We start from the raw sequence: 26736 nt of genomic DNA on the forward strand, positions 1-26736 counted from the left end.
GGGGCAGAGAGAGCGCAGGTAACCAGGACCGCAGGGGGGCAGAGAGAGCGCAGGTAACCAGGACCGCAGGGGGTGGGGGGTGGGCGAGAGAGAGCGTAGGTAACCAGGACCGCAGGGGGGCAAGAGAGCGCAGGTAACCAGGACCGCAGGGGGGGGGGGGGGCGAGAGAAAGCGCAGGTATCCAGGACCGCAGGGGGGGGGGTGGGCGAGAGAGAGCGCAGGTAACCAGGACCGCAAGGGGGGGGGGGGGGCGAGAGAGCGCAGGTAACCAGGACCGCAGGGGGGGGGGGTGGGCGAGAGAGAGCGCAGGTAACCAGGACCGCAGGGGGGCAGAGAGAGCGCAGGTAACCAGGACCGCAGGGGGGCAGAGAGAGCGCAGGTAACCAGGACCGCAGGGGGGCAGAGAGAGCGCAGGTAACCAGGACCGCAGGGGGGCAGAGAGAGCGCAGGTAACCAGGACCGCAGGGGGGCAGAGAGAGCGCAGGTAACCAGGACCGCAGGGGGGGGGGGGGGTGGGCGAGAGAGAGCGCAGGTAACCAGGACCGCAGGGGGGCAAGAGAGCGCAGGTAACCAGGACCGCAGGGGGGGGGGGGGGTGGGCGAGAGAGAGCGCAGGTAACCAGGACCGCAGGGGGGCAAGAGAGCGCAGGTAACCAGGACCGCAGGGGGGCAGAGAGAGCGCAGGTAACCAGGACCGCAGGGGGGCAAGAGAGCGCAGGTAACCAGGACCGCAGGGGGGGGGGGGGGGCGAGAGAGCGCAGGTAACCAGGACCGCAGGGGGGGGGGGGGCGAGAGAGAGCGCAGGTAACCAGGACCGCAGGGGGGGGGGGGGCTGGGCGAGAGAGAGCGCAGGTAACCAGGACCGCAGGGGGGGTGGGGTTGGGCGAGAGAGAGCGCAGGTAACCAGGACCGCAGGGGGGCAAGAGAGCGCAGGTAACCAGGACCCCGGGGGTGGGGGGGGGTGGGGGGCGAGAGAGAGCGCAGGTAACCAGGACCGCAGGGGGGGGGGTGGTCGAGAGAGAGCGCAGGTAACCAGGACCGCAGGGGGGCAGAGAGAGCGCAGGTAACCAGGACCGCAGGGGGGCAGAGAGAGCGCAGGTAACCAGGACCGCAGGGGGGCAGAGAGAGCGCAGGTAACCAGGACCGAGGGGGGGGGGGGCGGGGACGAGAGAGAGCGCAGGTAACCAGGACCGCAGGGGGGGGGGGGGGTGGGCGAGAGAGAGCGCAGGTAACCAGGACCGCAGGGGGGCAGAGAGAGCGCAGGTAACCAGGACCGCAGGGGGGCAGAGAGAGCGCAGGTAACCAGGACCGCAGGGGGGCAGAGAGCGCAGGTAACCAGGACCGCAGGGGGGCAGAGAGAGCGCAGGTAACCAGGACCGCGGGGGGGGGGGCGGGGGCGAGAGAGAGCGCAGGTAACCAGGACCGCAGGGGGGGGGGGGTGGGCGAGAGAGAGCGCAGGTAACCAGGACCGCAGGGGGGCAGAGAGAGCGCAGGTAACCAGGACCGCAGGGGGGCAGAGAGAGCGCAGGTAACCAGGACCGCAGGGGGGCAGAGAGAGCGCAGGTAACCAGGACCGCAGGGGGGCAGAGAGAGCGCAGGTAACCAGGACCGCAGGGGGGCAGAGAGAGCGCAGGTAACCAGGACCGCAGGGGGGCAGAGAGAGCGCAGGTAACCAGGACCGCAGGGGGGCAGAGAGAGCGCAGGTAACCAGGACCGCAGGGGGGCAGAGAGAGCGCAGGTAACCAGGACCGCAGGGGGGCAGAGAGAGCGCAGGTAACCAGGACCGCAGGGGGCAGAGAGAGCGCAGGTAACCAGGACCGCAGGGGGGCAAGAGAGCGCAGGTAACCAGGACCGCGGGGGGGGGGGGGGGGGGGCGATAGAGCGCAGGTAACCAGGACCGCAGGGGGGGGGGGGGGGGGCGAGAGAGAGCGCAGGTAACCAGGACCGCAAGGGGGGGGGGGTGGTCGAGAGAGAGCGCAGGTAACCAGGACCGCAGGGGGGGGGGGGGGGTGTTCGAGAGAGAGCGCAGGTAACCAGGACCGCAGGGGGGCAAGAGAGCGCAGGTAACCAGGACCGCGGGGGGGGGGGGGGGGGGGTTGGGGCGAGAGAGAGCGCAGGTAACCAGGACCGCAGGGGGGGGGGGGGGTGTTCGAGAGAGAGCGCAGGTAACCAGGACCGCAGGGGGGCAGAGAGAGCGCAGGTAACCAGGACCGCAGGGGGGCAGAGAGAGCGCAGGTAACCAGGACCGCAGGGGGGCAGAGAGAGCGCAGGTAACCAGGACCGCAGGGGGGCGAGAGAGAGCGCAGGTAACCAGGACCGCAGGGGGGCAGAGAGAGCGCAGGTAACCAGGACCGCAGGGGGGCAGAGAGAGCGCAGGTAACCAGGACCGCAGGGGGGCAGAGAGAGCGCAGGTAACCAGGACCGCAGGGGGGCAAGAGAGCGCAGGTAACCAGGACCGCAGGGGGGCAGAGAGAGCGCAGGTAACCAGGACCGCAGGGGGGGGGGGGGGGCGAGAGAGAGCGCAGGTAACCAGGACCGCAGGGGGGCAAGAGAGCGCAGGTAACCAGGACCGCAGGGGGGGGGGGGGTGGGTGAGAGAGAGCGCAGGTATCCAGGACCGCAGGGGGGGGGGGGGTGGGCGAGAGAGAGCGCAGGTAACCAGGACCGCAGGGGGGGGGGGGGCGAGAGAGCGCAGGTAACCAGGACCGCAGGGGGGGGGGGTGGGCGAGAGAGAGCGCAGGTAACCAGGACCGCAGGGGGGCAGAGAGAGCGCAGGTAACCAGGACCGCAGGGGGGCAGAGAGAGCGCAGGTAACCAGGACCGCAGGGGGGGGGTGGGGTGGGCGAGAGAGAGCGCAGGTAACCAGGACCGCAGGGGGGCAAGAGAGCGCAGGTAACCAGGACCGCAGGGGGGCAGAGAGAGCGCAGGTAACCAGGACCGCAGGGGGGCAGAGAGAGCGCAGGTAACCAGGACCGCAAGGGGTGGGGTGGGCGAGAGAGAGCGCAGGTAACCAGGACCGCAGGGGGGCAAGAGAGCGCAGGTATCCAGGACCGCAGGGGGGGGGGGGTGGGCGAGAGAGCGCAGGTAACCAGGACCGCAGGGGGGGGGGGGGGGGGGGCGAGAGAGAGCGCAGGTAACCAGGACCGCAGGCGGGGGGGGGGTGGGCGAGAGAGAGCGCAGGTAACCAGGACCGCAGGGGGGCAAGAGAGCGCAGGTAACCAGGACCGCAGGGGGGGGGGGTGGGCGAGAGAGAGCGCAGGTAACCAGGACCGCAGGGGGGCAAGAGAGCGCAGGTAACCAGGACCGCAGGGGGGCAGAGAGAGCGCAGGTAACCAGGACCGCAGGGGGGCAAGAGAGCGCAGGTAACCAGGACCGCAGGGGGGGGGGTGGGCGAGAGAGAGCGCAGGTAACCAGGACCGCAGGGGGGCAAGAGAGCGCAGGTAACCAGGACCGCAGGGGGGCAGAGAGAGCGCAGGTAACCAGGACCGCAGGGGGGCAAGAGAGCGCAGGTAACCAGGACCGCAGGGGGGGGGGGGGCGAGAGAGCGCAGGTAACCAGGACCGCAGGGGGGGGGGGGGGGGGGGAGAGAAAGCGCAGGTAACCAGGACCGCAGGGGGGGGGGGGGGTGGGGGGGGTGGGCGAGAGAGAGCGCAGGTAACCAGGACCGCAGGGGGGGGGGGGTGTTCGAGAGAGAGCGCAGGCAACCAGGACCGCAGGGGGGCAAGAGAGCGCAGGTAACCAGGACCGCCGGGGGGGGGGGGGGGTTTGGCGAGAGAGAGCACAGGTAACCAGGACCGCAGGGGGGGGGGGGGGTGTGGGCGAGAGAGAGCGCAGGTAACCAGGACCGAAGGGGGGGGGGGGGGTGGGCGAGAGAGAGCGCAGGTAACCAGGACCGCAGGGGGGGGGGGGGGGGTGTTCGAGAGAGAGCGCAGGCAACCAGGACCGCAGGGGGGCAGAGAGAGCGCAGGTAACCAGGACCGCAGGGGGGCAGAGAGAGCGCAGGTAACCAGGACCGCAGGGGGGCAGAAAGAGCGCAGGTAACCAGGACCGCAGGGGGGCAGAGAGAGCGCAGGTAACCAGGACCGCAGGGGGGCAGAGAGAGCGCAGGTAACCAGGACCGCAGGGGGGCAGAGAGAGCGCAGGTAACCAGGACCGCAGGGGGGCAGAGAGAGCGCAGGTAACCAGGACCGCAGGGGGGCAGAGAGAGCGCAGGTAACCAGGACCGCAGGGGGGCAGAGAGAGCGCAGGTAACCAGGACCGCAGGGGGGCAGAGAGAGCGCAGGTAACCAGGACCGCAGGGGGGCAGAGAGAGCGCAGGTAACCAGGACCGCAGGGGGTGGGGGGTGGGCGAGAGAGAGCGTAGGTAACCAGGACCGCAGGGGGGCAAGAGAGCGCAGGTAACCAGGACCGCAGGGGGGGGGGGGGGGCGAGAGAAAGCGCAGGTATCCAGGACCGCAGGGGGGGGGGTGGGCGAGAGAGAGCGCAGGTAACCAGGACCGCAGGGGGGGGGGGGGGGGCGAGAGAGCGCAGGTAACCAGGACCGCAGGGGGGGGGGGTGGGCGAGAGAGAGCGCAGGTAACCAGGACCGCAGGGGGGCAGAGAGAGCGCAGGTAACCAGGACCGCAGGGGGGCAGAGAGAGCGCAGGTAACCAGGACCGCAGGGGGGCAGAGAGAGCGCAGGTAACCAGGACCGCAGGGGGGCAGAGAGAGCGCAGGTAACCAGGACCGCAGGGGGGCAGAGAGAGCGCAGGTAACCAGGACCGCAGGGGGGCAGAGAGAGCGCAGGTAACCAGGACCGCAGGGGGGCAGAGAGAGCGCAGGTAACCAGGACCGCAGGGGGGGGGGGGGGTGGGCGAGAGAGAGCGCAGGTAACCAGGACCGCAGGGGGGCAAGAGAGCGCAGGTAACCAGGACCGCAGGGGGGGGGGGGGGTGGGCGAGAGAGAGCGCAGGTAACCAGGACCGCAGGGGGGCAAGAGAGCGCAGGTAACCAGGACCGCAGGGGGGCAGAGAGAGCGCAGGTAACCAGGACCGCAGGGGGGCAAGAGAGCGCAGGTAACCAGGACCGCAGGGGGGGGGGGGGGCGAGAGAGCGCAGGTAACCAGGACCGCAGGGGGGGGGGGGGGCGAGAGAGAGCGCAGGTAACCAGGACCGCAGGGGGGGGGGGGGGGGGCTGGGCGAGAGAGAGCGCAGGTAACCAGGACCGCAGGGGGGGTGGGGTTGGGCGAGAGAGAGCGCAGGTAACCAGGACCGCAGGGGGGCAAGAGAGCGCAGGTAACCAGGACCCCGGGGGTGGGGGGGGGTGGGGGGCGAGAGAGAGCGCAGGTAACCAGGACCGCAGGGGGGGGGTGGTCGAGAGAGAGCGCAGGTAACCAGGACCGCAGGGGGGCAGAGAGAGCGCAGGTAACCAGGACCGCAGGGGGGCAGAGAGAGCGCAGGTAACCAGGACCGCAGGGGGGCAGAGAGAGCGCAGGTAACCAGGACCGAGGGGGGGGGGGGCGGGGACGAGAGAGAGCGCAGGTAACCAGGACCGCAGGGGGGGGGGGGTGGGCGAGAGAGAGCGCAGGTAACCAGGACCGCAGGGGGGCAGAGAGAGCGCAGGTAACCAGGACCGCAGGGGGGCAGAGAGAGCGCAGGTAACCAGGACCGCGGGGGGGGGGGCGGGGGCGAGAGAGAGCGCAGGTAACCAGGACCGCAGGGGGGGGGGGGGGTGGGCGAGAGAGAGCGCAGGTAACCAGGACCGCAGGGGGGCAGAGAGAGCGCAGGTAACCAGGACCGCAGGGGGGCAGAGAGAGCGCAGGTAACCAGGACCGCAGGGGGGCAGAGAGAGCGCAGGTAACCAGGACCGCAGGGGGGCAGAGAGAGCGCAGGTAACCAGGACCGCAGGGGGGCAGAGAGAGCGCAGGTAACCAGGACCGCAGGGGGGCAGAGAGAGCGCAGGTAACCAGGACCGCAGGGGGGCAGAGAGAGCGCAGGTAACCAGGACCGCAGGGGGGCAGAGAGAGCGCAGGTAACCAGGACCGCAGGGGGGCAGAGAGAGCGCAGGTAACCAGGACCGCAGGGGGGCAAGAGAGCGCAGGTAACCAGGACCGCGGGGGGGGGGGGGGGGGGGGCGATAGAGCGCAGGTAACCAGGACCGCAGGGGGGGGGGGGGGGGGCGAGAGAGAGCGCAGGTAACCAGGACCGCAAGGGGGGGGGGGTGGTCGAGAGAGAGCGCAGGTAACCAGGACCGCAGGGGGGGGGGGGGGTGTTCGAGAGAGAGCGCAGGTAACCAGGACCGCAGGGGGGCAAGAGAGCGCAGGTAAGCAGGACCGCGGGGGGGGGGGGGGGGGGGGGTTGGGGCGAGAGAGAGCGCAGGTAACCAGGACCGCAGGGGGGGGGGGGGGTGTTCGAGAGAGAGCGCAGGTAACCAGGACCGCAGGGGGGCAGAGAGAGCGCAGGTAACCAGGACCGCAGGGGGGCAGAGAGAGCGCAGGTAACCAGGACCGCAGGGGGGCAGAGAGAGCGCAGGTAACCAGGACCGCAGGGGGGCAGAGAGAGCGCAGGTAACCAGGACCGCAGGGGGGCAGAGAGAGCGCAGGTAACCAGGACCGCAGGGGGGCAGAGAGAGCGCAGGTAACCAGGACCGCAGGGGGGCAGAGAGAGCGCAGGTAACCAGGACCGCAGGGGGGCAAGAGAGCGCAGGTAACCAGGACCGCAGGGGGGCAGAGAGAGCGCAGGTAACCAGGACCGCAGGGGGGGGGGGGGGGCGAGAGAGAGCGCAGGTAACCAGGACCGCAGGGGGGCAAGAGAGCGCAGGTAACCAGGACCGCAGGGGGGGGGGTGGGTGGGTGAGAGAGAGCGCAGGTATCCAGGACCGCAGGGGGGGGGGGGGTGGGCGAGAGAGAGCGCAGGTAACCAGGACCGCAGGGGGGGGGGGGGGGCGAGAGAGCGCAGGTAACCAGGACCGCAGGGGGGGGGGGTGGGCGAGAGAGAGCGCAGGTAACCAGGACCGCAGGGGGGCAGAGAGAGCGCAGGTAACCAGGACCGCAGGGGGGCAGAGAGAGCGCAGGTAACCAGGACCGCAGGGGGGGGGTGGGGTGGGCGAGAGAGAGCGCAGGTAACCAGGACCGCAGGGGGGCAAGAGAGCGCAGGTAACCAGGACCGCAGGGGGGCAGAGAGAGCGCAGGTAACCAGGACCGCAGGGGGGCAGAGAGAGCGCAGGTAACCAGGACCGCAAGGGGTGGGGTGGGCGAGAGAGAGCGCAGGTAACCAGGACCGCAGGGGGGCAAGAGAGCGCAGGTATCCAGGACCGCAGGGGGGGGGGGGTGGGCGAGAGAGCGCAGGTAACCAGGACCGCAGGGGGGGGGGGGGGGGGGGCGAGAGAGAGCGCAGGTAACCAGGACCGCAGGCGGGGGGGGGGGGTGGGCGAGAGAGAGCGCAGGTAACCAGGACCGCAGGGGGGCAAGAGAGCGCAGGTAACCAGGACCGCAGGGGGGGGGGGGTGGGCGAGAGAGAGCGCAGGTAACCAGGACCGCAGGGGGGGGGGGGGTGGGCGAGAGAGAGCGCAGGTAACCAGGACCGCAGGGGGGCAAGTGAGCGCAGGTAACCAGGACCGCAGGGGGGGGGGGGTGGGCGAGAGAGAGCGCAGGTAACCAGGACCGCAGGGGGGGGGGGTGGGCGAGAGAGGGCGCAGGTAACCAGGACCGCAGGGGGGCAGAGAGAGAGCGCAGGTAACCAGGACCGCAGGGGGGCAGAGAGAGAGCGCAGGTAACCAGGACCGCAGGGGGGCAGAGAGAGAGCGCAGGTAACCAGGACCGCAGGGGGGCAGAGAGAGAGCGCAGGTAACCAGGACCGCAGGGGGGCAGAGAGAGAGCGCAGGTAACCAGGACCGCAGGGGGGCAGAGAGAGAGCGCAGGTAACCAGGACCGCAGGGGGGCAGAGAGAGAGCGCAGGTAACCAGGACCGCAGGGGGGGGGGGGGGGGGGGTGAGAGAGAGCGCAGGTAACCGTATGATGCACGGGGCCCCGTGTTACACGTATGATGCACGGGGCCCCGTGTTACACGTATGATGCACGGGGCCCCGTGTTACACGTATGATGCACGGGGCCCCGTGTTACACGTATGATGCACGGGGCCCCGTGTTACACGTATGATGCACGGGGCCCCGTGTTACACGTATGATGCACGGGGCCCCGTGTTACACGTATGATGCACGGGGCCCCGTGTTACACGTATGATGTAGCGGTCCGTGTTACATGTATGATTACCTTGCGGCGCGCGGTCTCTTTCTCCAGGCTGTCTCTCAGCTGCAGGTCGGGCAGAGGAGCGTTATACAGGGTGGAGTATCGCGGGAATAGTCCCTCCAGTCCCACCAGGGACAGGGGAGGGGAGAGGTCCTGGCCAGGACGGGCGCTGGAGAGTGAGCAGAGACGACATGTGACTCCATGACCCCACAGAGACCTGTGCACCTGTGGAGGTCACTCACAACTACCTACCTGAGGAGGGTGCTGGTGCTGTCACTCTGCTGCTCCAGTCTCTTCTCCGGGGCCTCCCCTATAGGAAGACATAGAGCGGAGATGAAGCGGCCTATCACAGCGCTGGTTTCCCTGCATCCTGCCCAGCGAGGTCACAGAGCCGCCCAGGGCACTCACCCAGCGAGGTCACAGAGCCGCCCAGGGCACTCACCCAGCGAGGTCACAGAGCCGCCCAGGGCACTCACCCAGCGAGGTCACAGAGCCGCCCAGGGCACTCACCCAGCGAGGTCACAGAGCCGCCCAGGGCACTCACCCAGCGAGGTCACAGAGCCGCCCAGGGCACTCACCCAGCGAGGTCACAGAGCCGCCCAGGGCACTCACCCGGCGAGGTCACAGAGCCGCCCAGGGCACTCACCCGGCGAGGTCACAGAGCCGCCCAGGGCACTCACCCGGCGAGGTCACAGAGCCGCCCAGGGCACTCACCCGGCGAGGTCACAGAGCCGCCCAGGGCACTCACCCGGCGAGGTCACAGAGCCGCCCAGGGCACTCACCCGGCGAGGTCACAGAGCCGCCCAGGGCACTCACCCGGCGAGGTCACAGAGCCGCCCAGGGCACTCACCCGGCGAGGTCACAGAGCCGCCCAGGGCACTCACCCGGCGAGGTCACAGAGCCGCCCAGGGCACTCACCCGGCGAGGTCACAGAACCGCCCAGGGCACTCACCCGGCGAGGTCACAGAACCGCCCAGGGCACTCACCCGGCGAGGTCACAGAACCGCCCAGGGCACTCACCCGGCGAGGTCACAGAACCGCCCAGGGCACTCACCCGGCGAGGTCACAGAACCGCCCAGGGCACTCACCCGGCGAGGTCACAGAACCGCCCAGGGCACTCACCCGGCGAGGTCACAGAACCGCCCAGGGCACTCACCCGGCGAGGTCACAGAACCGCCCAGGGCACTCACCCGGCGAGGTCACAGAACCGCCCAGGGCACTCACCCGGCGAGGTCACAGAACCGCCCAGGGCACTCACCCGGCGAGGTCACAGAACCGCCCAGGGCACTCACCCGGCGAGGTCACAGAACCGCCCAGGGCACTCACCCAGCGAGGTCACAGAACCGCCCAGGGCACTCACCCGGCGAGGTCACAGAACCGCCCAGGGCACTCACCCGGCGAGGTCACAGAACCGCCCAGGGCACTCACCCGGCGAGGTCACAGAACCGCCCAGGGCACTCACCCGGCGAGGTCACAGAACCGCCCAGGGCACTCACCCAGCGAGGTCACAGAACCGCCCAGGGCACTCACCCAGCGAGGTCACAGAACCGCCCAGGGTCAGCATAGTCTTCAGGTGACAGCGCAGGGACTCCATCTGCGAGATGTATGGGGAGGGTTCCTATAGAGCATGAGAGAACAGGACACAGTGACCACAGAGACCCCCCCTAATAACAGTGACCACAGAGACCCCCTGTCAGAGTGACCACAGACAGTGACAGTGAGCAGAGAAGAGCTAGATTATACCAGAGATCAGTCAAGTGTAAAGGCTGCTGGGGGAGCATCACTTTGGACACGCAATCTTTGATTCTGTAGCACCTAGAAACATGCTGCTGGTGTCATATTAAAGATAATAATCTTATCTTTCAGATCCCACCAGGCTTGTGGTTCTATGATTTACAGAACCCGTGATATATGCAGATAAAGACATAAAAGGAAAAATGAGTCACAGATGAAGCATCTGTTTTCTTAACTGCATCTCCAGTTTTGTTGATCACAGACCCACAAGCCCGATGCCACCTGAAAGATAAGATTTTAATCTTTGATATGACACCAGCAGCATGTTGCTAAGTGCTAAACATTCAAAGATTGGGGAATCTGAAGCGACGCTCGCCCTGCAGCCTTTAAACTTGACTCATCCCGGGTAAAATCTGACTCTTTTCAACTCATTGTCACATGACTTTGTAGGTAAATGCAAAAAAACATAAAAATGAGGGAATTCTAGAAAGGACATTTCATCTTCTACCCGAGGGGGCGATAGTATAAAGGGGTAAGTCTAAGGGCAGGTTCAGGCTGTTGCAGACATTTGACACACAGGACCAGACCCTGTCCCTGCTAGAGGTCCTTTGGCAGAGCACAATCTGCAGCATCGTAACAACTGCAGCGCCATCTAGTGGCATAATATAGATAATGCAGAGTAAGAAACAACATAAAAGTGCAAACACACAATAGATCCCACGATATAGTAGACCCCGCCCCATTGTCCATCTCTCCAGTGATGTAGAACATAGAGCGGTCTTGTGGTACCTTCCTCTCGGAGGTCTCCAGCCCCTCCTGAAGCCTCCGGGACAGCTCATGGGCCAGGTCCTCCACCTCAGACGTCATGGTGGACCCGGGGTCCTGGCTTCTTCCTGAGGTCCTGCCGATCTCCTCTTCTTCATCCACCTCCTGGCCGCGTCTCAGCGAGGCGTAGAGCTGAGCGGTGACCTCCGAGGAGACGGCGCGTCTGAGGGAGGGAGAGGAGACGAGCGGCAGAGGAGGAGAGGACACGTCACGGGGAGACGCCGGAGAGGACAGAGGAAGGGGCTCAATACCACTGAGGAGCGACGCGTCCTGGAGGGTGAAGCCACGGGGGAGCGCCATGGACCAGACAACCGGGCGACAGCTGGGGAGAGAGGGAGAGCGAGGGTTACAGGTGTATCAGCGGATCAGATACAGCAGGAGAGCGAGGGTTACAGGTGTATCAGCGGATCAGATAGAGGAGGAGGGCGAGGGTTACAGGTGTATCAGCGGATCAGATACAGGAGGAGAGCGAGGGTTACAGGTGTATCAGCGGATCAGATAGAGGAGGAGAGCGAGGGTTACAGGTGTATCAGCGGATCAGATAGAGGAGGAGAGCGAGGGTTACAGGTGTATCAGCGGATCAGATAGAGGAGGAGAGCGAGGGTTACAGGTGTATCAGCGGATCAGATAGAGGAGGAGAGCGAGGGTTACAGGTGTATCAGCGGATCAGATAGAGGAGGAGAGCGAGGGTTACAGGTGTATCAGCGGATCAGATAGAGGAGGAGAGCGAGGGTTACAGGTGTATCAGCGGATCAGATAGAGGAGGAGAGCGAGGGTTACAGGTGTATCAGCGGATCAGATAGAGGAGGAGAGCGAGGGTTACAGGTGTATCAGCGGATCAGATAGAGGAGGAGAGCGAGGGTTACAGGTGTATCAGCGGATCAGATAGAGGAGGAGAGCGAGGGTTACAGGTGTATCAGCGGATCAGATAGAGGAGGAGAGCGAGGGTTACAGGTGTATCAGCGGATCAGATAGAGGAGGAGAGCGAGGGTTACAGGTGTATCAGCGGATCAGATAGAGGAGGAGAGCGAGGGTTACAGGTGTATCAGCGGATCAGATACAGGAGGAGGGCGAGGGTTACAGGTGTATCAGCGGATCAGATACAGGAGGAGAGCGAGGGTTACAGGTGCATCAGCGGATCAGATACAGGAGGAGAGCAAGGGTTACAGGTGCATCAGCGGATCAGATAGAGGAGGAGAGCGAGGGTTACAGGTGTATCAGCGGATCAGATAGAGGAGGAGAGCGAGGGTTACAGGTGTATCAGCGGATCAGATAGAGGAGGAGAGCGAGGGTTACAGGTGTATCAGCGGATCAGATACAGGAGGAGGGCGAGGGTTACAGGTGTATCAGCGGATCAGATACAGGAGGAGAGCGAGGGTTACAGGTGTATCAGCGGATCAGATACAGGAGGAGAGCGAGGGTTACAGGTGTATCAGCGGATCAGATAGAGGAGGAGAGCGAGGGTTACAGGTGCATCACCGGATCAGATACAGGAGGAGAGCGAGGGTTACAGGTGCATCACCGGATCAGATACAGGAGGAGAGCGAGGGTTACAGGTGCATCAGCGGATCAGATACAGGAGGAGAGCGAGGGTTACAGGTGCATCAGCGGATCAGATAGAGGAGGAGAGCGAGGGTTACAGGTGTATCAGCGGATCAGATAGAGGAGGAGAGCGAGGGTTACAGGTGTATCAGCGGATCAGATAGAGGAGGAGAGCGAGGGTTACAGGTGTATCAGCGGATCAGATAGAGGAGGAGAGCGAGGGTTACAGGTGTATCAGCGGATCAGATACAGGAGGAGAGCGAGGGTTACAGGTGTATCAGCGGATCAGATACAGGAGGAGAGCGAGGGTTACAGGTGTATCAGCGGATCAGATAGAGGAGGAGAGCGAGGGTTACAGGTGTATCAGCGGATCAGATACAGGAGGAGAGCGAGGGTTACAGGTGTATCAGCGGATCAGATACAGGAGGAGAGCGAGGGTTACAGGTGCATCAGCGGATCAGATAGAGGAGGAGAGCGAGGGTTACAGGTGTTTCAGCGGATCAAACACAGCAGGAGAGCGAGGGTTACAGGTGTATCAGCGGATCAGATACAGACTACTGGGCGACGTATCTAACTACTGAGGAGAGCGGGGGATACACAAGTATCACCACCTCAGATACAGACTACTGGAGGACGTATCTAACTGCTGAGGAGAGCGAGGGATACACAAGTATCACCGGATCAGATACAGACTACTGGGGGACGTATCTAACTGCTGAGGAGAGCGGGGGATACACAAGTATCACCACCTCAGATACAGTCTACTGGAGGACGTATCTAACTGCTGAGGAGAGCAGGGGATACACAAGTATCACCACCTCAGATACAGTCTACTGGAGGACGTATCTAACTGCTGAGGAGAGCGAGGGATACACAAGTATCACCACCTCAGATACAGTCTACTGGAGGACGTATCTAACTGCTGAGAAGAGCGGGGGATACACAAGTATCACCACCTCAGATACAGTCTACTGGAGGACGTATCTAACTGCTGAGAAGAGCGGGGGATACACAAGTATCACCACCTCAGATACAGTCTACTGGGGGACGTATCTAACTGCTGAGGAGAGCGGGGGATACACAAGTATCACCACCTCAGATACAGACTACTGGAGGACGTATCTAACTGCTGAGGAGAGCGAGGGATACACAAGTATCACCGGATCAGATACAGTCTACTGGGGGACGTATCTAACTGCTGAGGAGAGCAGGGGATACACAAGTATCACCACCTCAGATACAGTCTACTGGAGGACGTATCTAACTACTGAGGAGAGCGGGGGATACACAAGTATCACCACCTCAGATACAGTCTACTGGAGGACGTATCTAACTGCTGAGGAGAGCGAGGGATACACAAGTATCACCGGATCAGATACAGACTACTGGGGGACGTATCTAACTGCTGAGGAGAGCGGGGGATACACAAGTATCACCGGATCAGATACAGACTACTGGGGGACGTATCTAACTGCTGAGGAGAGCGGGGGATACACAAGTATCACCGGATCAGATACAGACTACTGGAGGACGTATCTAACTGCTGAGGAGAGCGGAGGATACACAAGTATCACCGGATTAGATACAGTCTACTGGAGGACGTATCTAACTGCTGAGGAGAGCGGGGGATACACAAGTATCACCACATCAGATACAGTCTACTGGGGGACGTATCTAACTGCTGAGGAGAGCGGGGGATACACAAGTATCACAGCCTCAAATACAGTCTACTGGAGGACGTATCTAACTACTGAGGAGAGCGGGGGATACACAAGTATCACCACCTCAGATACAGACTAGTGGGGGACGTATCTAACTGCTGAGGAGAGCGGAGGATACACAAGTATCACCGGATCAGATACAGACTACTGGAGGACGTATCTAACTGCTGAGGAGAGCGAGGGATACACAAGTATCACCACCTCAGATACAGTCTACTGGGGGACGTATCTAACTGCTGAGGAGAGCGGGGGATACACAAGTATCACAGCCTCAGATACAGTCTACTGGAGGACGTATCTAACTGCTGAGGAGAGCGGAGGATACACAAGTATCACCGGATCAGATACAGACTACTGGAGGACGTATCTAACTGCTGAGGAGAGCGGGGGATACACAAGTATCACCGGATCAGATACAGTCTACTGGAGGACGTATCTAACTGCTGAGGAGAGCGGGGGATACACAAGTATCACCACCTCAGATACAGTCTACTGGGGGACGTATCTAACTGCTGAGGAGAGCGGGGGATACACAAGTATCACCGGATCAGATACAGACTACTGGAGGACGTATCTAACTGCTGAGGAGAGCGGGGGATACACAAGTATCACCACCTCAGATACAGTCTACTGGAGGACGTATCTAACTGCTGAGGAGAGCGGAGGATACACAAGTATCACCGGATCAGATACAGATTACTGGAGGACGTATCTAACTGCTGAGGAGAGCGGGGGATACACCAGTATCACCGGCTCAGATACAGTCTCCTGGAGGACGTATCTAACTGCTGAGGAGAGCGAGGGATACACAAGTATCACCACCTCAGATACAGTCTACTGGGGGACGTATCTAACTGCTGAGGAGAGCGAGGGATACACAAGTATCACCACCTCAGATACAGTCTACTGGAGGACGTATCTAACTGCTGAGGAGAGCGGGGGATACACAAGTTTCACCACCTCAGATAGAGACTACTAGGGGACGTATCTAACTGCTGAGGAGAGCGGGGGATACACAAGTATCACCGGATCAGATACAGTCTACTGGAGGACGTATCTAACTGCTGAGGGGAGCGGGGGATACACAAGTATCACCACCTCAGATACAGACTACTGGGGGACGTATCTAACTGCTGAGGAGAGTGAGGGATACACAAGTATCACCGGATCAGATACAGTCTACTGGGGGACGTATCTAACTGCTGAGGAGAGCGGGGGATACACAAGTATCACCACCTCAGATACAGACTACTGGGGGACGTATCTAACTGCTGAGGAGAGCGAGGGATACACAAGTATCACCACCTCAGATACAGTCTACTGGGGGACGTATCTAACTGCTGAGGAGAGCGGGGGATACACAAGTATCACCACCTCAGATACAGACTACTGGAGGACGTATCCAACTGCTGAGGAGAGCGAGGGATACACAAGTATCACCACCTCAGATACAGTCTACTGGGGGACGTATCTAACTGCTGAGAAGAGCGAGGGATACACAAGTATCACCACCTCAGATACAGACTACTGGGGGACGTATCTAACTGCTGAGGAGAGCGGGGGATACACGAGTATCACCGGATCAGATACAGACTACTGGAGGACGTATCTAATGGCTGAGGGGAGCGGGGGATACACAAGTATCACAGCCTCAGATACAGTCTACTGGAGGACGTATCCAACTGCTGAGGAGAGCGAGGGATACACAAGTATCACCACCTCAGATACAGTCTACTGGGGGACGTATCTAACTGCTGAGAAGAGCGAGGGATACACAAGTATCACCACCTCAGATACAGTCTACTGGAGGACGTATCTAACTGCTGAGGAGAGCGGAGGATACACAAGTATCACAGCCTCAGATACAGTCTACTGGGGGACGTATCTAACTGCTGAGAAGAGCGAGGGATACACAAGTATCACCACCTCAGATACAGTCTACTGGGGGACGTATCTAACTGCTGAGGAGAGCGGAGGATACACAAGTATCACCGGATCAGATACAGACTACTGGAGGACGTATCTAACTGCTGAGGAGAGCGGGGGATACACAAGTATCTCCACCTCAGATACAGACTACTGGAGGACGTATCTAACTGCTGAGGAGAGCGGGGGATACACAAGTATCTCCACCTCAGATACAGTCTACTGGGGGACGTATCTAACTGCTGAGGAGAGCGAGGGATACACAAGTATCACAGCCTCAGATACAGACTACTGGAGGACGTATCTAACTGCTGAGGAGAGCGGAGGATACACAAGTATCACCGGATCAGATACAGTCTACTGGGGGACGTATCTAACTGCTGAGGAGAGCGGGGGATACACAAGTATCACCGGATCAGATACAGTCTACTGGGGGACGTATCTAACTGCTGAGGAGAGCGGGGGATACACAAGTATCACCACCTCAGATACAGACTACTGGAGGACGTATCTAACTGCTGAGGAGAGCGGGGGATACACAAGTATCACCACCTCAGATACAGACTACTGGGGGACGTATCTAACTGCTGAGGAGAGCAGGGGATACACAAGTATCACCGGATCAGATACAGTCTACTGGGGGACGTATCTAACTGCTGAGGAGAGCGGGGGATACACAAGTATCACCACCTCAGATACAGACTACTGGAGGACGTATCTAACTGCTGAGGAGAGCGGGGGATACACAAGTATCACCACCTCAGATACAGACTACTGGGGGACGTATCTAACTGCTGAGGAGAGCGAGGGATACACAAGTATCACAGCCTCAGATACAGTCTACTGGAGGACGTATCTAACTGCTGAGGAGAGCGGGGGATACACAAGTATCACCGGATCAGATACAGTCTACTGGAGGACGTATCTAACTGCTGAGGAGAGCGGAGGATACACAAGTATCACCGGATCAGATACAGACTACTGGGGGACGTATCTAACTGCTGAGGAGAGCGAGGGATACACAAGTATCACCACCTCAGATACAGTCTACTGGGGGACGTATCTAACTGCTGAGGAGAGCGGGGGATACACAAGTATCACCACCTCAGATACAGTCTACTGGGGGACGTATCTAACTGCTGAGGAGAGCGGGGGATACACAAGTATCACAGCCTCAGATACAGTCTACTGGAGGACGTATCTAACTGCTGAGGAGAGCGGAGGATACACAAGTATCACCGGATCAGATACAGACTACTGGAGGACGTATCTAACTGCTGAGGAGAGCGGGGGATACACAAGTATCACCGGATCAGATACAGTCTACTGGAGGACGTATCTAACTGCTGAGGAGAGCGGGGGATACACAAGTATCACCACCTCAGATACAGTCTACTGGGGGACGTATCTAACTGCTGAGGAGAGCGGGGGATACACAAGTATCACCGGATCAGATACAGACTACTGGAGGACGTATCTAACTGCTGAGGAGAGCGGGGGATACACAAGTATCACCACCTCAGATACAGTCTACTGGAGGACGTATCTAACTGCTGAGGAGAGCGGAGGATACACAAGTATCACCGGATCAGATACAGACTACTGGAGGACGTATCTAACTGCTGAGGAGAGCGGGGGATACACAAGTATCACCACCTCAGATACAGATTACTGGAGGACGTATCTAACTGCTGAGGAGAGCGGGGGATACACCAGTATCACCGGCTCAGATACAGTCTCCTGGAGGACGTATCTAACTGCTGAGGAGAGCGAGGGATACACAAGTATCACCACCTCAGATACAGTCTACTGGGGGACGTATCTAACTGCTGAGGAGAGCGAGGGATACACAAGTATCACCACCTCAGATACAGTCTACTGGAGGACGTATCTAACTACTGAGGAGAGCGGGGGATACACAAGTATCACCACCTCAGATACAGTCTACTGGAGGACGTATCTAACTGCTGAGGAGAGCGAGGGATACACAAGTATCACCGGATCAGATACAGACTACTGGGGGACGTATCTAACTGCTGAGGAGAGCGGGGGATACACAAGTATCACCGGATCAGATACAGACTACTGGGGGACGTATCTAACTGCTGAGGAGAGCGGGGGATACACAAGTATCACCGGATCAGATACAGACTACTGGAGGACGTATCTAACTGCTGAGGAGAGCGGAGGATACACAAGTATCACCGGATTAGATACAGTCTACTGGAGGACGTATCTAACTGCTGAGGAGAGCGGGGGATACACAAGTATCACCACATCAGATACAGTCTACTGGGGGACGTATCTAACTGCTGAGGAGAGCGGGGGATACACAAGTATCACAGCCTCAAATACAGTCTACTGGAGGACGTATCTAACTACTGAGGAGAGCGGGGGATACACAAGTATCACCACCTCAGATACAGACTAGTGGGGGACGTATCTAACTGCTGAGGAGAGCGGAGGATACACAAGTATCACCGGATCAGATACAGACTACTGGAGGACGTATCTAACTGCTGAGGAGAGCGAGGGATACACAAGTATCACCACCTCAGATACAGTCTACTGGGGGACGTATCTAACTGCTGAGGAGAGCGGGGGATACACAAGTATCACAGCCTCAGATACAGTCTACTGGAGGACGTATCTAACTGCTGAGGAGAGCGGAGGATACACAAGTATCACCGGATCAGATACAGACTACTGGAGGACGTATCTAACTGCTGAGGAGAGCGGGGGATACACAAGTATCACCGGATCAGATACAGTCTACTGGAGGACGTATCTAACTGCTGAGGAGAGCGGGGGATACACAAGTATCACCACCTCAGATACAGTCTACTGGGGGACGTATCTAACTGCTGAGGAGAGCGGGGGATACACAAGTATCACCGGATCAGATACAGACTACTGGAGGACGTATCTAACTGCTGAGGAGAGCGGGGGATACACAAGTATCACCACCTCAGATACAGTCTACTGGAGGACGTATCTAACTGCTGAGGAGAGCGGAGGATACACAAGTATCACCGGATCAGATACAGATTACTGGAGGACGTATCTAACTGCTGAGGAGAGCGGGGGATACACCAGTATCACCGGCTCAGATACAGTCTCCTGGAGGACGTATCTAACTGCTGAGGAGAGCGAGGGATACACAAGTATCACCACCTCAGATACAGTCTACTGGGGGACGTATCTAACTGCTGAGGAGAGCGAGGGATACACAAGTATCACCACCTCAGATACAGTCTACTGGAGGACGTATCTAACTGCTGAGGAGAGCGGGGGATACACAAGTTTCACCACCTCAGATAGAGACTACTAGGGGACGTATCTAACTGCTGAGGAGAGCGGGGGATACACAAGTATCACCGGATCAGATACAGTCTACTGGAGGACGTATCTAACTGCTGAGGGGAGCGGGGGATACACAAGTATCACCACCTCAGATACAGACTACTGGGGGACGTATCTAACTGCTGAGGAGAGTGAGGGATACACAAGTATCACCGGATCAGATACAGTCTACTGGGGGACGTATCTAACTGCTGAGGAGAGCGGGGGATACACAAGTATCACCACCTCAGATACAGACTACTGGGGGACGTATCTAACTGCTGAGGAGAGCGAGGGATACACAAGTATCACCACCTCAGATACAGTCTACTGGGGGACGTATCTAACTGCTGAGGAGAGCGGGGGATACACAAGTATCACCACCTCAGATACAGACTACTGGAGGACGTATCCAACTGCTGAGGAGAGCGAGGGATACACAAGTATCACCACCTCAGATACAGTCTACTGGGGGACGTATCTAACTGCTGAGAAGAGCGAGGGATACACAAGTATCACCACCTCAGATACAGACTACTGGGGGACGTATCTAACTGCTGAGGAGAGCGGGGGATACACGAGTATCACCGGATCAGATACAGACTACTGGAGGACGTATCTAACGGCTGAGGGGAGCGGGGGATACACAAGTATCACAGCCTCAGATACAGTCTACTGGAGGACGTATCCAACTGCTGAGGAGAGCGAGGGATACACAAGTATCACCACCTCAGATACAGTCTACTGGAGGACGTATCTAACTGCTGAGGAGAGCGGGGGATACACAAGTATCACCACCTCAGATACAGTCTACTGGGGGACGTATCTAACTGCTGAGAAGAGCGAGGGATACACAAGTATCACCACCTCAGATACAGTCTACTGGAGGACGTATCTAACTGCTGAGGAGAGCGGAGGATACACAAGTATCACAGCCTCAGATACAGTCTACTGGGGGACGTATCTAACTGCTGAGAAGAGCGAGGGATACACAAGTATCACCACCTCAGATACAGTCTACTGGGGGACGTATCTAACTGCTGAGGAGAGCGGAGGATACACAAGTATCACCGGATCAGATACAGACTACTGGAGGACGTATCTAACTGCTGAGGAGAGCGGGGGATACACAAGTATCTCCACCTCAGATACAGACTACTGGAGGACGTATCTAACTGCTGAGGAGAGCGGGGGATACACAAGTATCTCCACCTCAGATACAGTCTACTGGGGGACGTATCTAACTGCTGAGGAGAGCGAGGGATACACAAGTATCACCACCTCAGATACAGACTACTGGAGGACGTATCTAACTGCTGAGGAGAGCGAGGGATACACAAGTATCACAGCCTCAGATACAGACTACTGGAGGACGTATCTAACTGCTGAGGAGAGCGGAGGATACACAAGTATCACCGGATCAGATACAGTCTACTGGGGGACGTATCTAACTGCTGAGGAGAGCGGGGGATACACAAGTATCACCGGATCAGATACAGTCTACTGGGGGACGTATCTAACTGCTGAGGAGAGCGGGGGATACACAAGTATCACCACCTCAGATACAGACTACTGGAGGACGTATCTAACTGCTGAGGAGAGCGGGGGATACACAAGTATCACCACCTCAGATACAGACTACTGGGGGACGTATCTAACTGCTGAGGAGAGCAGGGGATACACAAGTATCACCGGATCAGATACAGTCTACTGGGGGACGTATCTAACTGCTGAGGAGAGCGGGGGATACACAAGTATCACCACCTCAGATACAGACTACTGGAGGACGTATCTAACTGCTGAGGAGAGCGGGGGATACACAAGTATCACCACCTCAGATACAGACTACTGGGGGACGTATCTAACTGCTGAGGAGAGCGAGGGATACACAAGTATCACAGCCTCAGATACAGTCTACTGGGGGACGTATCTAACTGCTGAGGAGAGCGGGGGATACACAAGTATCACCGGATCAGATACAGTCTACTGGAGGACGTATCTAACTGCTGAGGAGAGCGGAGGATACACAAGTATCACCGGATCAGATACAGTCTACTGGGGGACGTATCTAACTGCTGAGGAGAGCGAGGGATACACAAGTATCACCACCTCAGATACAGACTAGTGGGGGACGTATCTAACTGCTGAGGAGAGCGGGGGATACACAAGTATCACCACCTCAGATACAGACTACTGGGGGACGTATCTAACTGCTGAGGAGAGCGAGGGATACACAAGTATCACCACCTCAGATACAGTCTACTGGGGGACGTATCTAACTGCTGAGGAGAGTGAGGGATACACAAGTATCACCACCTCAGATACAGTCTACTGGGGGACGTATCTAACTGCTGAGGAGAGCGAGGGATACACAAGTATCACCACCTCAGATACAGTCTACTGGAGGACGTATCTAACTGCTGAGGAGAGCGAGGGATACACAAGTATCACAGCCTCAGATACAGACTACTGGAGGACGTATCTAACTGCTGAGGAGAGCGAGGGATACACAAGTATCACCGGATCAGATACAGACTACTGGAGGACGTATCTAACTGCTGAGGAGAGCGGGGGATACACAAGTATCACCACCTCGGATACAGACTACTGGAGGACGTATCTAACTGCTGAGGAGAGCGGGGGATACACAAGTATCACCACCTCAGATACAGTCTACTGGGGGACGTATCTAACTGCTGAGGGTCACATGACATTACCTTTAAAAATGCAACTAGACCAGAGAAAGAAACGCATAGTGTTGATGCGCACTGATGTGGTGTGAACAGAGCCATACGCTATGATAGGACATAACACGATGTAATATATATATATATATATATATATATATATATATATATATATATATATCGCACACAGGACTTGTACTCACATCTCAGCCGCTTCCTCCTCTATAAACGTCTCTTCTCTTTGAACCCCGCGTCCAGTGGCGCCCTGTGACGTCACTGCCCTGCGCCGCCCCAGCTAACCACTTCACCATGGCAACGGTCGCCATCATTAAATTCCCTCACGAGCAGGCTCTTCCGCCCGGAGTCTCTGAAGCGTCACACAGGCGCATAATCCACCGCGCAGCCACATTTCGTGTTCCTCATCCTTTCCGGTTAGAGATCCCGTGTCTGTAATAGCATAACGAGCCGGACGTAACCACCTGTCACAACTCGGTGACGTCACTCAGAAGACAGCTCCCTGTTGCGCAGGCGCGGGAGGCGTGGCCTGTATACCGGAAGTAGAGCTGCTGGCTTGGTCTGCACAGGGTGAGTGTTCATAAGCTGTGAGGGGGAATCATGTGACCTCCTGTCAGGCTGGGAGTTGTAGTCCTGCAGCAGGTATAGGATGGGGGTTATGCCTGTGCTGTTGGTTAGGGTCAGATCCGCTGTATTGTGGTCAGGAAGGAGGTGTCTAGCGACCATAATGCGTCTCCGTAATGTTATGATGTATCGCGCTCATGATGGGGGTCCCAATATGACGCTCCGTGTGGTCTTAAGCCTTTTTTATTTCACCATTCAGTTCTGACGAGAGCGATGAGGTCACACATATGATGTCATATAGCCACTGCTTAGCCACGCCCTCTACCATAAAGCAGAGGTGTATATATATATATATATATATATATATATATATGTGGTGTCTTCTGCCTCTTGTATTGCGCCGTTCAGTTCTGACGAGGGCAGTGAGGTCACACGTATGACGTCATATAGCCACTGCTTAGCCACACCCCCTTATTACCAAGGACACATGTTAATATAGCGCCCACGATCTTGTCCAATGAGAAGCTGCCTTTCTGTCAGGTGATATAGACAACAACGGGAGGATCGGGCGCCTCTCCAGGCGTTATGGGGTCTCATGACCTCTCAGTGACATCGTGCACCATTAGGGGTTACGTCATATACGGTTAACCCCTTCCTGATGAGACCTTTTTTCCGTTTAATTTTTTCGCGCCCCTTCTATAATCCGTAACATTTTTATTTTCTGTGTGGGGACTCGTTGCCTGTGTTAATGAATTACGGACCAGTGCGCCCTATAGTTACCTGCTGGAGTCCTCCCCATCACTCAGGGGTCCCATCCCTAAACTGAATGAAGTTGACAAGTGGAGCGTACAGACTGCCACTGTCTAGAGGACAAATGGGGCGGCAGTGTGTGCGCTCGACCTGACGCTGCATTTGTAAGGAAGGGGGAATGGGATCCCCCACAGATCAGCTGCAGTGTCCATACACTTTACACGACTCGTCTTCTGAAACTAAGACAACTAGGTGTCCGTGAGGGTGGGCAGGACCTTGTGACCCCATGCTGACCTCTTCTGTCCCCAGATGACCATCCATAACTTGTACATATTTGACCGGAATGGGACGTGTCTGCACTACAGCGAGTGGAACCGCAGGAAGCAGGCCGGGATCTCCAAAGATGAGGTGAGACCTCCTGCCCCTGTGCCAGAACCTTCCCCATCCCCCACTGGCTCATCCACTCTCCTGTAACATCTTCACTATCCCTTTAATTGTAGGAGTACAAGCTGATGTACGGGATGCTCTTCTCCATCCGCTCCTTCGTCAGTAAGATGAGCCCCGTGGATATGTATCCTCATCCCCACACAGTGACCCCGGTATAGCTGGTACCTCCTTGTTCTATTGATTATCAGGGGGTCTCATCACATGGACCCCACTGGACTTCTGACATATTTTTTGGACTATAGGACACACCGCAGATTTAGTCATCAAAAAAAAGGAAACATTTATTTGACATCATTTAAAAAAAAAATTCCTGGTGGTCACACACGAGCACACAGCACTGCTACATCCAGTCTCTCAGCACTGCTACACCCATTCACTCACACACAGCACTGCTACATCCAGTCTCTCAGCACTGCTACACCCATTCACTCACACACAGCACTGCTACATCCACACTCTCAGCACTGCTATATCCATCACTCACACACAGCACTGCTACATCCATTCTCTCAGCTCTGCTACATCCATTCACTCACACACAGCACTGCTACATCCACTCTCTCAGCTCTGCTACATCCATTCACTCACACACAGCTCTGCTACATCCACACTCTCAACCCTGCTACATCCATTCACTCACACACACCACTGCTACATCCACACTCTCAGCACTGCTATATCCATCACTCACACACAGCACTGCTACATCCAGTCTCTCAGCACTGCTAAACCCATTCACTCACACACAGCACTGCTACATCCACACTCTCAGCTCTGCTACATCCATTCACTCACACACAGCACTGCTACATCCATTCTCTCAGCTCTGCTACATCCATTCACTCACACACAGCTCTGCTACATCCACACTCTCATCTCCAAAGTCATGTGACCATAAGCAAAGAAGAGTCACGTTTTACCTGAGAGGAGTCAAGTTAAAGGAAACCTACCATTTAGAATGGCAGGGGTAAGCTGTAAGTACCGAGCACCAGCTCAGGGTGAGCTGGTGCCGGTACTTACTTTCGTTAGTGTTATAAACCGCGGTATTGCGGTTTTAACACTTTTTAAACTTTAGAGCAGGAGAGGCTTCGCACGCAGCACCGAAGCCTGTTCTGGTCTAGAGTGTTAAAACCGCGATACCGCGGCTAATAACACTAAGGAAAATGGTTGGTTTCCTTTAAGTGGCTGCATGGGGAGGGTCAATTCAGAAGCCCTTCTGTTCTATAGCACCTAGACACAGGATTTTTGTGTCATATTAAAGCTAAGGATGGATTTGGGAGCTACAGAACCAGAGGTACACGCAGCCAAAGACATCATTTGAAGTGAAAGGTGCAGATAAAGATCCAGTTCCTGCCTATATCCATTTCTGTAGCTTATAGAACCATAAGCCTGATGGGATCTAAAAGATGAGATTCTTATCTTCAATATGACACAGACAACATGTTTCTAGGTGCTATAGTACAGCAGATCAGGGCTTCCCCTGCAACTTGACTCATGTGAAAATGAGGTGAGAAGAGTCAGATTTGTCTGATTTTGGGTGAGATTTATTTTTTTATCGCAAATGGGTGAAATTTCACATAAAAGAGGAGGAGTTTAGTGGGGTAACACCTGCTGATAGGTTCCCTCCAAGGTGTAATGTTCCTTGACCAGCTTCCTCCAGGAAAGATGGCTTCCTGTCCTTCCAAACGAGCAAGTATAAGCTCCACTACTACGAGACTCCGAGCGGCCTGAAGATGGTGATGAACACGGACCTGAGCGTGGGAAGCACCCGGGACGTCCTTCATCAGATCTACAGCACGGTGAGGAGCCCGCGCAGGGGGGGGGGGAGCTGGAGTCATAGTAGATTGGGAGGAAGAGACTTCTGTAAGACTGGAGGCCTCTCCATGTGTCCACATGTCATAGTGGAGGTCCTGTGGAAGGTCCCCTTGATGATGTATTTGTATGGTGGAGCAGCTCCTCCACCCTAGTGGACCACCACACCACATCGATAAGACGAGTGACCTCCAATACCTTCTTCTAGTGGTCAGTGTTCCGTTGTCTCGTCCTCAGATTTACGTGGAGTACGTGGTGAAGAACGCCCTGTGTTCCCTCAACGACCCCATCCAAAGTGAACTCTTCAAAAGTAAACTGGACAGCTTCATCCGGAGCCTGCCCTACTTCTCTGCCCGGGCCGGCTAACTCGTATCGGCAGGACGTGTCGCGCCAACATTGAGTGTCCGCCCGAGCCTCGGAGGACAAGAGTGACCTGAGGCCCTCGTGTATCCAACCTCTACAGAAGAAGACTCTACGTCTGCCCTGCGGGGGGTTCCCTCACATCACTGGTGGTCCTCCTGATTACACGTATGACTGATTATACATGCATGTTACACGGGACTCATGTACGAGTACGAAGAACCGAGTCACCAACACCAGAAGAGGTTCCAGAGATATAGATCCAGAACCAAGCAGCGACTGATCGTTGTTACCTCTGATGCGGTCTCTATAAATCTGTGCTGTAGCTACTGGGGGAGGGGGTGGGGTGTCATGTGATATGTCTAATAAAACTACATAAAGTGCTGAAACATGGCATAATTATCAGAGAAGATGTAGAGCTTTACGTGTACAGGGTGATACAGGAAGAAGGAGGAGTATGCCCTGCCCCGCTGCAGGGTGATACAGGAAGAAGGAGGAGCTATGAGTATGCCCTGCCCCCCTGCAGGGTGATACAGGAAAAAGGAGGAGCTATGAGTATGCCCTGCCCCCCTGCAGGGTGATATGGGAAGAAGGAGGAGCTATGAGTATGCCCTGCCCCCCTGCAGGGTGAAACAGGAAAAAGGAGGAGCTATGAGTATGCCCTGCCCCCCTGCAGGGTGATACAGGAAAAAGGAGGAGCTATGAGTATGCCCTGCCCCCCTGCAGGGTGATACAGGAAGAAGGAGGAGCTATGAGTATGCCCTGCCCCCCTACAGGGTGATACAGGAAA

At 57.9% G+C, this 26736-nt stretch overlaps 2 protein-coding genes across 6 annotated transcripts in view; one reads left to right on the forward strand and one right to left on the reverse strand.

The window, feature by feature from the left end:
- The window catches only part of CNTROB (centrobin, centriole duplication and spindle assembly protein), a 33473-nt gene extending 10990 nt beyond the window's left edge, over positions 1–22483 (reverse strand). For 2 of the 4 annotated variants that reach the window (XM_072149907.1, XM_072149906.1), the window contains exons 1-5: positions 22202–22482; positions 10745–11102; positions 9752–9839; positions 8474–8531; positions 8246–8390 (exon numbers count right to left, since the gene is read on the reverse strand). In XM_072149907.1, the coding sequence (XP_072006008.1) occupies positions 8246–8390; positions 8474–8531; positions 9752–9839; positions 10745–11080 (627 nt within the window). In that variant the 5' untranslated portion in view covers positions 11081–11102; positions 22202–22482. Of the gene's footprint in view, positions 1–8245; positions 8391–8473; positions 8532–9751; positions 9840–10744; positions 11103–22201 lie in introns of all 4 variants that reach the window. The other 2 variants (XM_072149908.1, XM_072149909.1) reach the window with 2 other exon arrangements.
- TRAPPC1 (trafficking protein particle complex subunit 1) lies at positions 22439–26309 on the forward strand. 2 transcript variants are annotated; one of them, XM_072149910.1, is made up of 5 exons: positions 22439–22583; positions 23637–23735; positions 23828–23898; positions 25435–25573; positions 25824–26308. In XM_072149910.1, the coding sequence occupies exons 2-5, from the start codon at positions 23637–23639 to the stop codon at positions 25950–25952; spliced, it is 438 nt and encodes a 145-aa protein (XP_072006011.1). In that variant the 5' UTR covers positions 22439–22583; the 3' UTR covers positions 25953–26308. The 2 variants fall into 2 exon arrangements, with proteins under 2 accessions (XP_072006011.1, XP_072006012.1); XM_072149911.1 differs by lacking the exon at positions 22439–22583 and adding an exon at positions 22588–22655 and having other exon boundaries at positions 25824–26309.
- Positions 26310–26736: the final 427 nt, after the last annotated feature.

This window comes from Engystomops pustulosus, chromosome 4 (genome assembly GCF_040894005.1).
Source record: "Engystomops pustulosus chromosome 4, aEngPut4.maternal, whole genome shotgun sequence".
In the NCBI taxonomy this organism is placed as follows: Eukaryota; Metazoa; Chordata; class Amphibia; order Anura; family Leptodactylidae; genus Engystomops; species Engystomops pustulosus.

Coding starts and splice junctions, on each gene's coding strand:
- TRAPPC1 (XM_072149910.1), top strand. CDS start 23,637: ATGACCATCCATAACTTGTACATATTTGACCGGAATGGGACGTGTCTG. Junction 23,899..25,434: donor AAGATGAGCCCCGTGGATAT/GTATCCTCATCC, acceptor AGCTTCCTCCAG/GAAAGATGGCTTCCTGTCCT. Junction 25,574..25,823: donor TTCATCAGATCTACAGCACG/GTGAGGAGCCCG, acceptor TCTCGTCCTCAG/ATTTACGTGGAGTACGTGGT.